Source organism: Canis lupus, chromosome 28 (assembly GCF_011100685.1).
Source record: "Canis lupus familiaris isolate Mischka breed German Shepherd chromosome 28, alternate assembly UU_Cfam_GSD_1.0, whole genome shotgun sequence".
Lineage (NCBI taxonomy): Eukaryota > Metazoa > Chordata > Mammalia > Carnivora > Canidae > Canis > Canis lupus.
The window spans coordinates 29,870,219-29,885,963 of NC_049249.1; the positions used below are offsets into that span (position 1 = coordinate 29,870,219).

Sequence of the window (15,745 nt, forward strand, 5' to 3'; positions counted from 1 at the left end):
CTGGGAATCAGGTCATCAGAAAAGGGGGTGGGCTAATAACTAGAAGTTGCCTTCCTGTAAACCACCCTAGCCCCTCTGAGTCTGCACAGCTTGGAGGTAAATAAGGGATCCTGAGAGTTTGCCAGTCATCCTGTTCCATCCATCTGGGGCTCTGGATCCAGGTGTGGCTTGATTGGACAGTCCTGCCTGGCTTTCTCCTGCATCTCACCACATTCTTTTCTTGTTTCCAGACAGAGATTACTGCAGTTTATGTGACAAGCAGCCAATTGGGAGGCTGCTTTTCCGGCAGTTCTGTGAAACCAGACCTGGGCTGGAGTGTTACATTCAGTTCCTGGACTCAGTGGTAAGTCTGTGCTCCTGGGGAGGCACTTTGGTCCTCTGTGATCAGTGATTATTTTTGCCCAAAGGAAAGATAGACCCCATCATTTAGAAGGGTGAAGAATGAAATTGGTGCTCAAGAAATTTCCAGGGCATACTTTGAGAATACTGCCTTGTCTGCAAATCTGCACCTGCTGGGTGACCATGGATGGGCCACCTCCCGCTCTGGGCCTCAGTTGACTGCTGCTTTAGAGTGAAGCCCTGTCAGTTCTCTGATTCTAGGAGCCTGCGTTAGTATGCAAGGTAGCGCCTGGGAAAGTTGGATAATACCCCAAGGTAGCAGTTGGATTCCATGGCTCATTCTCCCAGCTGAAAACCCATTTTCTAAAATTCCAAAGCTTGTGTTTGTGTACTATTTACTGTCTGCTTCTCCATAGAATGCAAGTTCCCTGAACCCAGGACCCCACGCTTCCCATTCACCACTGCCTAGCACAGTGCGTGGCACATACAGGCTTTAGTAAACGTTTGTGGAATGAACATGTGTTGGCCGTTTCAAGCCAATCTGACAGTTGCTGGCTCCAGCGGCTGCTGGCATGTGTGGCCGTGTTTGACACCATATGGCGACTTCTTTCAGATTTACTGGTCATTGAGTTGTTTAACAAATGGTAATTAATCTGCATGGGCTTTTAGGACAGGATGTGGGAATATGCAGGAGTTCCTCAGCATTCATGCAGGGGGGGCAGGGCCTCTCAGCCTGGCAGACTGTCTTTTGCATGTTTATCTAAGGAAGGTGGACAGTGGGTGGGAGGGCAAGGAACGGAGACCAGTCATGCAAGGAATGGGGTATTCTCAGGCTCCCTTTCCCTGGGCAGGGGACTAAGATGCTCCTGTTTCCTAGAGGCCCTAATGCCACCCTTGGCTGCAGCCATCCCGACCAGTGTCTCAGTTCGGGGGATAGTCCTGTGGAGCCCAAGTTTCTATGTTTGCTTCAGGGTCTCAGTGTGGATCTCTAGATTTACAAACCAAACTGCCCCCTGAGTGTCTCCACCAGAAGTCACCTTCCCCCAGATTCCCAAACCTATCCAGTCCTGACGTGTTCCCTAACCCAGAGACCAGCACCCATAGTCACCCACGCCTGAAATCTTTGCAATTTCCTTAACCCCCCTTCCTCATCTCTTCCCCCATTTAATCAATCATCTAATCATCTAATAATTTATGTCTGTATCCCCCATATAATAATCATATGCCTGATTCCTTGACTTCTCACAGACCAGTTCTCCTCCATAGCCTCTGTCCTGGTTCTAGTGGAGGCTCTCAGGATGTCTTACATAGTGACTATGATAGTTTTCAATCTTGGCTGAGTAGCAGAAACACCTGGGGAGTCTTAAAAAAATACCAATGCCTGAGCTAAAGCCCAGACTCATTAATTTGAATCTCAGAGGGGGGTGGGGGAGACTAGTATTTTCATAACTTCTCATAATTTCAAACGGTAAAAAAGTAAAGTCGAAGAGTAGCTTATGCATCCTTCACCCCACTTTGACCATTATGAACTCATGGCCAGTCTTGTTTCACCACGTCCTTTCTGTCTGTAGCATTTTGTACCAGAGCTCACACATTTGATTTCATCTGTGAGCATTTCAGTTCAGTATCCCTGAACGAGAAGGGCTCTCTCACACACAAAGAATCACTACAATACCCTTAGTGCAGTTCTAAGAAAAGTAATTATTATCATCAAATATTAGTGTTTTAATGTCCATCTTTCTCATACTTTCCATAAATGCTTGTTTTATCAGGATATAACCATCTCTCTTTGTTCATCCAGAAGAGTGTCCCATAGTCTGAATTGTGCTCTTTCACCCTACGTGTCATTTAATAGTTTCTCTGTATTGCTTGTAAATTCCTCATTGAATCAAGAAACTTGATCAGATTTCAGTTTCAGGGTTTTTTTTTTTTTTTTTTTTTTTGCAGGGGTAGGGTGACTTCATAAGTGGTTTTATGTTCTTCCATCAGGGAACATTATTATCTGCTTGTCTTTCTTTTAGAGGTGGCAGCAGATTTAGCTATTCAGTGCCTAAATGTGTTGATTAGTTAGGGGTTGCAGCGTGGTGACATTCTCATTTTGTCATTCCTTCTTTATTTGCTAACTGGAAAATACTTCCTTTCAATTACTGTTTGGTTACCCAGTGATAAAGTTCATGGAAGAGTTGCTTCATTCTTTCCCTATATTTATGTTTTCAAAGAACCAGATCAGTTCACTAGCACCCTCCAATACTAGTAACCAGTGTGTTTTAAAGGCGTGGAGTTAAACACGGCTGTGTTTCAATGCGTTGTGGTCATTAGCCTTATAGATGCTCCATTGTCTCATCGTTGGCCACCAGGTTGGCTTCTGAGCCCTTGAGAGGACCCAGTCATCACAGGGAGCTCCTTGTTATCTGGTAGGATGTGATGTTACAGCTCATCTTGTATTTTTTCTACCCTAGACCTAGAGTCCATTGAATCTCCAAGAACCCTGGTTCCTTCTACTGAGAAATGGTACTTGGAGACCACAGTTTAGCACTAGTGGTGCTCATTACCTATAAACTGGCCCTTATTTCTAATGGACATTGGCGTTTTTCAAGTTGCCCATGACTATCCTGTGTATCCAGGATTGGGAAGCATTGACATCTAGGACAAAGTCCAAGTTCTGAGGCTGACTACCAGGCCTTGCACTGATAGGTCCCCATGTGCATTATTCACCCAGGTCTTTCCTGAGCCCTACATTTTGGCCCTACTACCTTCTTGTGGTCGCTCTGACTTGCCACCGCAGAGGTTGAAGCCTCTCGGCCCTGGCTCCCTCACTCTTAATGCCTGAAATGGCCCCACATCCCCTCTGCCTGGAGAATGCCTGCTTGTTCCTTGTTTTCTCATACTGTACTCCCAGAAGTCTTCCCCAACCATCCCCCTGCTGTGCCCTCTGCACCAGGTGCTGGCTCCAGCATGTACCTGGGCCTCATCATTGGGCTGTGCTGGCAACATGGTGTATTAGTTGGGCATGCAGCCTCCAGAGACAGACTGAAGGAGCACTGCTGGCACTGCCACCAGCTGGCAGTGAGACCCTGGGTGGGTGTGAACCTCTCTGTAAGAGTTAGCCAGGTGAATATGTGGTGGAAGAGCAAGGCAGGCAGGGGAACAGCCAGTGCAAAGGCCTACAGCATGGCATCTGTGGCTGGAATGGAGGAGAAAGGGCAGAGAGGAGTCTAGGAGAGCTGTTGGTTATGCAAAACCTTGTGCCGTTAAGAACTTTGTTTTTTAGTTCAATGGGGAGCTCTTGAAGGATTTAGAGTAGAGCAGTGGCATGGTCTGACTTAGGTTTCTAAAGGATTCTTCTGGTTCCTGTATTGGAGGAGAAAGGGTGGTCACAGGAGCTCTGATAGGAGGCTACTGTAGCAGTCCAGGCAAGGGCTGATGGTTGCTCAAGCCAACGTGGAAGCATTTGGCTATGTGAAAGTGTTGAATTTGGGGCATGTTTTGGAGGCAGAGTTAGCAGTATTTTTGGATGCATTGTGGGTGAGACAGAAGAGTTACAGATGACTTCCAAGAGTTGACCTGAGCAGATGGAAGGATGGAGTAAGAAAGGCTGTGGGAGGCGCATCTGGGGCAAGACCAGGAGCTCCATTTTAGGCACACCCAGCTGGAGTGTCTCTCGGACATCCACGTGGAGATGACTGAGGGGAGATGGACGTTGAAGTCTGGCATCTGCAAGAAAGGTCTGGGCTAGAGACAGAAGACTGGGAGTTGTCAGCATACAGCTGGTATTTGGTTGGGGCCATGGGCTGGGTGAGCTGACCAAGGAGATGGATGGGGATGGAGAGATGAGGACTGAGCCGTGGACCAAGGCTGCTCCCCCTTTGGAAAAGATGAGGCATCGCCAGCTTTGAGACTCGTCTAGAGAGTTGATGAGGCAGAGCAGGGCAAGGCTCAGCCCAGGAGCCAGTGGAATTTTCCAGCCACGTGTCTTGTTAGACGCTTATAGTCAGTTTGAGTAGAAGAAGAAAAAAAAAATCCAATGGATGCCCATTTTCATTCTGGTCGTGCAGACATTCCCTTTTGCTGGGCTGGCACCGAGAGTTTTTTTTCTGGAAAGGAAATGTGAGTCTGGCTCCCTGTGTTGATGCGACAAATGTTCTTTACATACGGCTTAACGCGGCCACTGCTCGAAGAGGCCGGCCCCGCCCCCTGCGTTTTGTCTGCATCTCTGGGAATGAGCAGGGCCTTTTCATCACCCACCCTGACGTCAAATGACCAGCCTTTGGGAGACCTCTTTTACGCAGGAAGACTTTATTGAGTTTTCCAGGGCTGGCGCAGTTCTCGTCTGAAATATGTTTTTTCCTTCCATCCTGACTGGAACTCCAAGGAGGCAGCATCCAGCCCCGGTGCTCCCTGGCTCAGCCGGCACCATCCACACCGTTCCCACCTCTGTGTTGAATTTCTACCAAGTGGGGTTTGTTAAAAATAACCTGCCCTCGTCAGGCTTTGCCGTAGCCCCCAGGAAACGTGGCTGTCCCACACAGTCCTAATGTCTGGGTTTCTTGAGTCAAGCAGGAGACCTGTGATTGTTTTAAAATGGGGCCTGGGTGATTGGGGGGCAGCAGAACTGCTTTGTATCATTCATTAGACTGCAGGGGTAGCTCACCCCTTAGTCTTCATTGTCAGGGGCCTCCTGGGAGCCTAAGAAGGACTCCTTGGTTGCCCGCCCACAGAGAAATGGGGTTGATGACCAAAGTCAAAGCCGTGACTTGATTTGGCTTCTGAGAGGGTTTGCCCACCTGGTCAGGGGACCAGAAGGGGCTCCAGTGTCAACCTCCACAGGCCAACAGGGTTATTCCACAGGCCTCTTAAAGATTGATGTACTTCTTCTCTTACCTTCTTTCTAAGGCATCTTGGGTCTTTTGAAACCCTCTTGTCCTCTCACTTGCATGTGACAGAAAGTTTTCAGGCCTCTTCTCTTTGGGGTTAGGGGAGACTTGGCAGATACTCAACCAGTTATTTAGCACCTACCTATTGGATGTCTCCAGTATATCATACATTGTGCTAGCAGTTGGAGAGTACACACTGAGTAAGAGAAGAAAGCTCCTGCCCTCATGGAACTTGCTTTCTGTTTAAATGAGAGATTGAAAAATGAATAAACAGAACTTTTAATGAAATAAGCGATACTAGCTATGAGTTAAGATACATAAGTATTCATTACCTACTGCCGTATAAGGAATTACCTCAAAACTGAGCAGCTTGAAACAACAAGAACCACTTATTATCTCATGGCTTTTATGGGTCAAGACTTTTGGAATGACTTGCCGAGATGCTGCTGGCTCAGAGTTTCTTAAAATGTTCTATTAAGATGTTGGCTGGGGCTGCAGTCATCCAAGGCTTGACCTGTTTCCAAGTGAATGCACTTGGCTGGCAGGTTAGTGGTGGCTGTTGGTTGGAAGCCCCAGTTGTTTCCCATGTGAACCTCCCCATGGGACTGCTTGAGTGTCCTTATCACATGGCTGGCTTTCCCCAGAGCCAGTAATTCAAGACAGAATGCTAGAAGGGCAGTGTCTCTTATGACGTAACCTCAGAGGTTCCATACCATCCTATCCCCAAAATCATATACGTAAACATTATGAGGGGGTTAGCCCTCTCTAGTATGGAAAGAGACTTCTCAAGAGCGTGAATAACAGGAGGCAAGGATTATTATGGTCTCCATCTTGGAGACTGGCAACAACAGATATGAGATTACAACAAATGAGACCTTATTATCAGAAAATGCTAAAAAGTACTTCAAGCTATTCATTAGCCCAGAACAATAGGAAATCACTTGAAATCAGTGGGCTATCACTTGGCATTAAATATGCCTGGTCATCCTGAAATTATTTGTAAAACGAAACGATTTGCTGTGCCTCACCAGAGGAGTCAAGTATTCTGCTTCTCTTATTTATGAGTCATACTCAGTGTTTGTCTTGTCTTCTGTGCTCTCCCCAGAAAGAGAGGGCGAGGGAAGTAATCATTCTTCAGATGGGCATAGAGACCCTCCGAAGAGTTGGTAAAGCCAGACCCTGGGAGCAGGATCATCTTGAAAAAGCACCACTCATAAAATGGGTTCATATAGTAGACCTCTATGGGATTGTCCACGCCCATACTCCTGAACAACATGGTTCTCCTAGAACTGCCATGTTCCTGATGGTGTCACCCCTAGTTCATACTCAGTTGGAGCAGGGATGAGTCTGTGAGCCCATGTAGGCCGGTGAGTTCTTTCTCTGCGATTTATAGACTTGAGAGGACGTCCTTCTCTGGTAGAGAATGCTTAAAATCAAAAGCCTGGGAGCTGTTGATTACCAAGTGCCATTGGAGCAAGCCAGTCAGCATTGAGTGAGAAGGAGACACATGTGAGTGCACACACACACACGTGGATGGATGAGAGTGGGTTCCAGAAGTGCTCATGTTACTGGTTCCTGATAGTCTGGACCTGGCTGCATCTCACTTCCTGCATCCCACAGTCTGGCTGGTCAGTCCATCTCAAATTCTAGAAGCTAAGAGATAATGGTTTTGCCTGAACTAGGGTAGGTTGGGATTCTTCTCACTTAGAACTGAAAGAGTAACAGGGAGAGTCAAAGGCCTTTGCTTGGTGGCCTCATGAGCCTTGTTGGAGAGTGAGGATGGAGAAATAATCCTGGGGCTGTGGGAGGGGGAGAAGCAGGTAGGCAGTCTGTGGGGTGGGGTGGCGATGGGGAGAGAGTCACTCAGGGCTGAGGCTCTCAGGGGTATATGATGGGGCAGGCAGGAGGTGACAGCATGCCTCTCTGTCAGGGGACTCTGACAGCTGCCAGTGAATTTGTCACGTCGCCCAAGAGGAAGGTGTGATACCCTTTCACCCCTTCCTTCTTTTCAACCTTTGCCCCCACCAGAATATGTTGTACAAGCCGGTGTCTGTGGTGCTGTCAGTATGGCCTGGGGTCCCCTTGGGGTCACTCCTGCCACTCTCAGGCTACACTCCAACATGGCGAGGGGGCAGCTTCTCCCTCCCTTCTTTCTGGGGTCCCATCCCATCTGTTGCCCTGAGGGGGGCCAGTGACTCCCTTCCTGACCCATGCCTAAAAGGGCTCTTCAGATGGCAGGTAGAGACTAGAGAATAATCTGCCCAGGTAGATACAGGCTCTGGGGCTGACCACACCCATCCGATCCTGGGACTCCTGGGGGATGCGCCCCTCTGCAGTGCTTCTTCATTCTCTCTGGGGAGCAGAGGGTGGGGAGCAAGGTCAGGGCACAGCCATCCGAAGGACTGTTCACTCAGGGTCCTGGCAGGAGATAGATGGCCTGCCCACGAGCAAGTGCAGGGCTGTCGGTGGAGTCCTGAGCAGGATGGGGAATCAGTAGCGCCGATGCACTAAATCGGAGCCTGTGCCACCCCTAGGTCTGCAGGGACAAGGGAAGGGGCTGATGCAGGCCAGCGCACGTGGGCTGGGTCTTTAGAAGAGGGGTGTCGGAACCGTGGTGCCAGGTCGGGGAGGTAACTGCCCACCCTGATTCTCCCCCGCCCCACGCCAGGGTCAAGAGTGCCTCCAGAGAGGCAAATGGAGACCTTCAGCCCACACGGGCAGCACAGGCAAGATGCCGAGGCCGGTGTGGGTGGAGCTGGGTGTTTCTCCAGAAAAGGCCGTGGTGAGCAGCGCTGCCAACCAAGCGCGTCACTCGTCCCTGCCGCGAGGACTCTGGAAAAGCTGACCACATTGGTAATTACAGAAGCCGGAGGTGGCAAGACCTCATAGCATCTCTGACTTCATCTTCTTGTCAGGGCAGGAGAAGGTCTCCCAGGAGGAGGAGGTGACATCTGAAGTTAGTCAGAGGCCGAGAGGAATCCGGCTCAGACTCTGCTCTTTAAACCAGCGCCGGCTGCTTTGAAAACGTGGCAGGTCCCCTTTTACTGGCTTGTGGTCTTCATGTTTTTAAAAATCATCAGAGGGAAGTGTGTTTTAATAGAGAGGACATATTTTCACCGGCATTTTCTGAGATTGATGATGCAATTAGAGCCGACCAAGAGGATGAAATATTAGGTTTATAAACTAGGATGTACACAAATGTTTATACTCTTTGGCAGGCAGGGATCTATAAATAATTCTTTTTGCCTTAAACTCAATGTAGTGTTTTGCTCTTTGTGTTATAGCAGCATCTCCTCCCCAAAGGCCATTTCTGCGCTTGGCATAAATCACAGGACCTGGAGAGGCTCATGAAATGGGCACCTTGGATGTACTCGGGGAAGAGAGACATCCTCCGAGTGGATTAGCAGGGGTGCCCTTTGGTGCTCTGGCTGTTAGGGCTGAGCTCACAGGTTTCAGATGGCCCTTACAGGAGAGAGGATGGCACATGTCCCCTCTGTTGTGGGGAGGGGATGAGACCTAGCACCCTCCCTGGTTGGAGGGCACTCCCCTGCTGATGGAGGTCACGGGGGCATTCCTTGCATGTGGTTTTCTTTTTCATTGAAGTCTTTGTCTGGCTGCCATTTCCCGAGCCAGCGCTAATTGTGAAATTCTAGGCTGTTGGCCCAACCTTTTATTTGCTGCTTGTGTTTTCTGGTTTCGGCTGATTTCAGTAGCTCTTGCCCACTACCTGGGCAAGGGTGTTCCCATAGCAGTGGGTTCCCGGGTGGTCCCCCGCCTCGGGCGGCGTGATGTGCCTGAGCTCGCCCGCCCGGCTGAGCCGCCATGGTGCCTTCTCTCTGTAGCAGGCCTCTCGGGGGTCACTGTGGAGACATGGCCTGTCACTCCAGGTGACTTAATCAGTGTGGAAAGCCCAGCTGGAAGCCTTCTGTTGGTTTTCTGCCTCCCAACACAAATGTTCTTCAAGTGGTGGTGACCTGACATGGACTCTCAAAGAAAGGCCTTTTGATCCTGGGCTGGGGATGCCTGTCCCCGCGTGCTCCCGGCTGCCTCCCTGTGGAACCGTGGCGCCCAGCCGCCCAGCCGGGCCTCTGCTGGGAGGCAGCTGACCTGAAAGTGATGTTATTTTTTTAACGTGGGTTTTAGTACCCAGAGCAATAATATTTTCAGCTGGTTATTGAGGCTGATTAATGAGCTTCAAGCCTCCATTTGGTTAAATAGAGCCGCCTTCACAGATGTATTTTGGGACAGTGCAAATCCAGGGTTCTGCATGGGATTGAGTTACCCCAAAAGGTGGTCGGCCATTTGCCCGGGGCCTGGGCCCTGCAAAGCAGTCTGGGTAGATTCCCATGGTGCCAGACCACTAGGCAGGTTTCCAGAGTGGCAGGACACTGGGTGCTTCTCTCTTCATCCTGGAAAAAGGGTGGTCAGTCGTGCTCTAGAACTCTGAGCCCCTCTGGAGACATAGCTCCCAGCCCTCTCACATGCTCGCTCGACTATATTTGCACTGGTTATCTGTGCCCTCAGAGCCTCAGTTTCTTTATCTATAGATTGGGAATAATAATACCTACCTCAAGGGTGAGCCTATGACCTACTGCATCCTGTGTTGGGTGTGCCCACCTGCGTGTTAGTTTTGCGGGGAGGCTGGGAGCATCGGGGGAGAAAACAACAGGAAAAACTCAGTGAGAAAGAGCCACCTTCTCTCCTTAAATTGTCTCAGGAAATCATCAGCCAAATCAGTTCCAACAAGAAACAGGCCCACGGGGCTAGTCTTCATGGTGTGGAGGGGGTTGTCCTGAGGCGGGTGGCTGACAGAAGCCAGCAGGCTTATGCTCCTGTCCGGGCTCTGCTATGACCAGCTGTGTGACTTCGGGCCCAGTCCTTTGCTTCTCTGAGCCTCAGTGTCTAGCTCTGTAAAGTGAGGGGATTGGATTCTTTCCAGAACCATTATCCCACAGCCCTGTGATCCAAGTGATTGAAGTGTTAACGTTTCTTCCTTGGAGAAAATCACCGAGTCTTGATTCTCTGTTAGAAGAGAAATGGTAACACAGGAAACTCACTCATGTTAGATGGAAATGTGCCCGGCTGCGTATCTGGGCATCCAAGTGCTGCCGTCCCTGGCCCCCCTTTCCGGGAGGGTCTTCTGGATTGGCCTGGGGGTGAAAGTGGACCCTAGATGCTGGGTTGTGGGGTTGCCTTGCGCTGGGCCGGGAGGCTGGGGTGCCGATTTCAGTCTGTCTCTGCTGATGTCATTTCCTCTGTCTCTTTTGAAATAGCTGTACTTTTGGATGGTGGTTGACACATCCTTGGGTGGTGGATTTTGAAATCATTTATAACAATTTGCAATTAGCTCTCTTGTCTAAATGAGAAAGGCAGGCTTACCCAGGCTTCTTAACTTGAGGCCTTTAATCCTCTTGGCAAGTGCGTCACATGTGAGAGAGGGAGCCCCTCTTGAGGTCAAGGAAAATTAAAAGGTTTGCCTTTGGAGGTCCCAAAGGCTGACTTGGCCAGCGATCTGGAGCCCTAAATTCCTTGGAGTTGTTGAGAAAGAGCTCCGGTTTGGAGATGGTTTGGCGATCGAAGCCCCAGCTCCCACCACCTCCCCTGCGGGACTCTGGGCAAGTGGGCTGAACCTCCTGCTCTTCAGAAGCAGATGAAGGGGTGTAGTAGCAGACCCTGCCCTCCCACATCGCTACCTGGGCTTTTGTGAGGTTCAGATAGGAACATCTGAAAAATCTCTGTATGTTCATTCTATAAGCTGAAAAGCTGCAAAAGGTAAGGCATCCATCCAGCCTTTTCTCTTGCAAGGCATAGTAACGACAATGGTGATGATTCTAGCACTGTTCATTGAGTATTATTATGTGCCTGGCTCTAGGCAAGAGCTTTGTCACATTCTGTCTACACAGTTGCCCTGTCATAGGTGCTTTTCCAAGCTGGGATTTATAGACGTTAAGGAAATCATCTAAGGTCATACAGCTGGAAGGTCTGAGTGACCTGAAGCAGCCTCTCGGGGGCCTTCCAGTTTGGTGGCTCATTATTTTCCAGTGGCTTCTTGTGATTTTTCTGAATTGGTGGTTTTCAACCCCAGCTGCCCGGAGCCCTGCCCTCATGGCCAGAGGGTCCATCGGAGTTCAGTGGGGTGGGGTGGGACGTGAGCACCAGCATTTGCTCCTGGTGATTCGGAATGGAGCCTGAGAGGAGAGCACCTGTTCTGATAAGCACGTGTCCATGGATGGTGTAGAGTAGGCTGGGCTGGATGTCAGGGCTTCTCAGCCAGCTCTTCTCCCCAGTCCCAGCTTCAGCTTCCTGTTCCGTGGAGGAGGGATTGGTCACGTGACCTCCATGGTGTCTTTTTCAGGGGCCGCGAAGCTTGTGTAACTATCAGAAGCTCACGAGAAGATCTGTTATTGTTCTTTTCCTTCTTCTGTTTCAGGCAGAATATGAAGTTACTCCAGATGAAAAACTGGGGGAAAAAGGGAAGGAAATTATGACCAAGTACCTCACCCCGAAGGTAAGAGGCCACCCGGTTCCCACAGCAGGAGGAATGGGAAACCTTCTAGAGAAATATGGGCCCCAGATCCATGCTAGTCCATGTGGGGAGCTGTAAAGCACCCAGCTGGTGGCTGCCCTTGGTCTCCAGAGATCTAGCATTCTCATCCTCCACCAGAGAGTGCCCAAGACTGGCAAGGCCAAGGCAGGTGGGCCAGGCAGGAGGCCTGCCTCCTGGGGCCCAGTCCCTTCCAGGGGCCTCATGCTACCCACGGCCCACACCCAAGTGTAGATGGACTCATGGAGGCCCGGCAGTGGTGGTTTGGAGAGGTTGGTGTATAGGGGAGGGGTCCAGAGGTGACCAAGAGGGAAATGAAGAGACAGAGGCTGTGCTGCCAGAAACAACATTGGTTGAATACATACAGGACATAGAGTATTCTAAAGTATGTCCTGGAGTATCCTGAAGGGTGAGAGGCCACCATGACCCGACTGCAGGAACACACCCACCCGATGAGGAAGGCATAGAGTTAGCACCACTCCCTGGGGTCCTGGTAGCTTTGCCTTCCTGGAGCCTCTTCCTCTTATCCCCAACTTGACAGATAAATGTGGTCTCCGTCTGGTTCAAAACTTGGCCTGCGAGCCTGGGGTTCTAGTCTCTGCTGTTCTACTCACACAAGTCCTGTTCCGTCACTGGGCCTCAGTTTCCACTTCTTAAAAGTGGCCTTCCCTGCCAGACCTACCTCCTAGAGGCCTGGGCACTGCCTCTGTCCCAAGCTGCTAGTGGACTGGGGCTACCACAGCCATTGTGACAGGGTCCTGTCAGTCCACCCCCACAGGGTATGGCAGGGAGTGGCAACACACAGGCATGCAGGCCAGGAAACGGCTTGACCCCTAATTTACCCTGCAACCTTGGTCTTCCTCTCCCCGGGGCTCAGTGTTCTTTGCTGTAAAATGGGCGAGGCTTTACCAGATAATGTCAGAGGGTCCCTGCAAATCGGACTTTCACAGACTCCATTTTCTCCAAGCCTAAGTGGAGGGAATGACAAGTGAGTCACAAGATAACCGAAGAATGAGAAAAATGGGAGATGCTTCAGTCAGAGAGAGAGGTGTTGACAATGTGGTATGGAGACTCCCTGGATATGACATTCAGCCCCTGGAAAAAAGGCAGCCCCTGCCCTATCGGCCTGCCTCCTGTGGGGTGCTGCCCCATGGCTGGGGTGCCTTCACAGCTACATTAAAGCAGAATGCAGTTACAGAGGTCTGCTGCAGCTGCTCAGGGTGACTCCACTCAGGAGATGGGATTGTGGACACAAGGAATCCAGGTCACATATAACAACTCCTGCAGCAGGACATGGGCATCTGACAGCCTGCAGCCCCCTTGCAGGGGCATCCGGGGGACCTGAGAGCTTTACACTCACAGTGGAAAAGTGAATGTAAAGAATTTTAAACTTCAGAGTTTAAAATCAGGCCTCCGCTCCCCTGCACATACAGACCGTCTCTGCATATTTTTATAAACTTTATCTACATGACATGGTGGTCCCTTGAGGCATGTAAACCCCACCTCGATGTTCTCAGCAAGGGTCCCAGGGAATTTTCAGTGATTCTAGTCCCACCTCACACCCTCACTGTCCCCTCAGGGGGCCCTGAGCATATGGGGTTCCCCCACCCCCGGGGTCTCTCGTAGCACACCAGGTTCTATTCTGGAGCGGCTGTGCTCATCTCCAGCATCTGCAGGCAGCTGGGCACATCTGTGTGCAACCAGTTCAGCCTCACATCCAGAAAGGTCTCCTGTGTCACTTCTTCCCACTCCTGCCAAGCCACCGTCCCTACTTGTCATGCTCTCACTACTTCTCCTCGGTATCTCTCTGCTTCTGCTTCCTTTATGAGTACATTTCTCTCCATGTGATGGGCAAGCACTCCCAGTACTTCTGCACATTTCCAAAATGGGAAGATTCACGTTCACACCACTGCCCACCCCTGCCCCCCCGCCCCCCCACCCTCGACGCTGGGCAGGGCCAGCTTGCTCTGCACCAGCCCTGGCCCCGGGCACATGTGGCTGCCCACGTCATCTGTGGGGCAGGGGCCGTTGGGCAGCTACGCCTTGATTTGTTCCACATAGAGGCCTCATTGGCATCTGTAAAAGTTCTTAGGTTGAAAGTGGTTGAGAGACGTGTGTGAGCAGGGTCCCCGTTCCCCCAAGCTGGCAGATGCTGACAGGTTGCTTTCAATCTCCCGGCCACTGGTTGAAATGTCATGAACACCCTGGGCAGAAACAGGACCCAGAGCTTAGAGGAAGCACGTCCTAGGGTGTAAATACCCCAGGGTGGGTAAGAGCCATAGCTCACGGGCTCAGCCACCTGTGGAATGCCAGATGCCTCCTAAGTAGTGTCTGTGATGGCTCTGGCCTCCGGGAGATGACAGGTATACAGGTGGCCTTCCCAGCCCAGACAGGGGGGTAACACACTATGGCCACTCAGCTAATAGACTCTTCAGTTGGCCTCAGCAAGAGCAGTTTCCACAGTGCCTCAGCTCTGCTGGTCCAGCTCTCCATCTGGACCTGGTTTGGGGCTGCCTGCCCACTTGTGTGCCCCCCAGACAATGGCAGCTAACAGGTATGGAGGACCCACTGTGTGCACACACTGTCTCACCTGGACCTTAATGCTACCATGTGAGGGGATTGCACTGGCTCCAGCTTAGGGATGAGTACGGGGAGGCACCAGATGGGGTGTCACTGTCCCAGGTAATGCAGCCAGGACTTGAGCCTGTGGTGCCCTGTTTTCCCACACCTGGCCCCTCACTGCCCTCCTGCTGCCCCTGCCCCAGCTGTGATCTACCCCGAGGATGAAGTGGGTCCCTTGTCCAGCCCTACTGGCTCCTTCAGCCCGTCCACGGGCTGCAGCAGGGGGCTGCTCCACTCTCTCCCCGCCTGGCCTGTCTCATCCAGAAGCCTCTGCTGGCAGACCCCATCCTGTTCTCTGGACCTCCCTGCCCCTGCTCAGCGCTGCCTCCATCTCCTAGAAGGATGGGGCCCAGACTCCTCATCTAGCTCAAATGGTTTTACAAGTGCCTCAGAGCCTGCCAACATTTTTTCCTTAAGTACTCCTCAATTTTAAAAATTTAAACCACACCATATGTTGTGGCCCAGGGGCCTGGGGGAGGTGGTCGAAGCAGTCCCGTGGGGCGACTGTTTTCCTACAATAAATTTCGCACTGCCTCCCAGTCCTTCCTGTAGGCAGTCACTCGGGAGCTGTTTTCACTTCTCAGGGCAGCAGATGCCCCAGGGGCTGGGGAGCCAGGCACTGGGAGAGGAGTAGAGCTAGTGGCTGAGGCCCCAGCACTGGCCCTCAGGTCTTTGAAGAACTCCCAGAGCCACTGTCCCCAAACCTAGATTGTTGTTACCTTGAGTCCTTCTTCAGGTCATAGCCCCTGTTTCTCAGCTCCAAGCAGTGTTTCCAACGGGTAGGCCGAAGGACACGGATCATTTGAGAGGCTCTGTAGTCAGTTACATTTAGGTGACACTACCTGCGGTACCTTCCCCTTGTAAAGATTCACCTGGCATGTGAGCCTATCGAAGGGATTGAGAAGTCCTGCAGTAAAGAAACCTGTTTGATTACAGACAAGGCATTTTCCAAACTTATTTGACCATAAAACCTCCCCGCCCCCCTCCCAGTTTTACATCCTGCTGAATACATCTGTGGCTACAGAAAACATCCAAAGGTCTTCATGACCTGGTTTCCTTGTGCTTCAAAATCCTTTCTCCAGATACCTCTCCCACAGGCCCCACACTGGGCTCCGGCCATGTCATCCCCAGTCTCATCTTGCTGACCACACCTCGGCCTTTGTTCTGGCTGTTCCCTGCAAGGCCCTTCACCTAGACCCCTGCTCTGTTTTTTCTCTCCCTTCTGTGTCCCTCAGCCTGATACCTTGGCTGCACACAGCCCCCTGCCTCTGATCAGAAGCCACCACACTACCTGGGTGGTCCCTGAGCACGCTGCCCTGTTGTACTTCTGCAGGCACATGCAGTCAGTGCTTCCATGCCCGGGGCA

At 51.1% G+C, this 15,745-nt stretch overlaps 1 protein-coding gene across 4 annotated transcripts in view; it reads left to right on the top strand.

Moving 5' to 3' along the window:
- GRK5 (G protein-coupled receptor kinase 5) overlaps positions 1 to 15,745 on the top strand; it is a 212,296-nt gene that overhangs the window by 146,491 nt on the left and 50,060 nt on the right. For all 4 annotated transcript variants that reach the window (XM_038578947.1, XM_038578948.1, XM_038578950.1 and 1 more), the window contains 2 exons: positions 231 to 343; positions 11,644 to 11,721. In XM_038578947.1, coding sequence (XP_038434875.1) covers positions 231 to 343; positions 11,644 to 11,721 — 191 coding nt within the window. The remainder of the gene's footprint in view (positions 1 to 230; positions 344 to 11,643; positions 11,722 to 15,745) is intronic.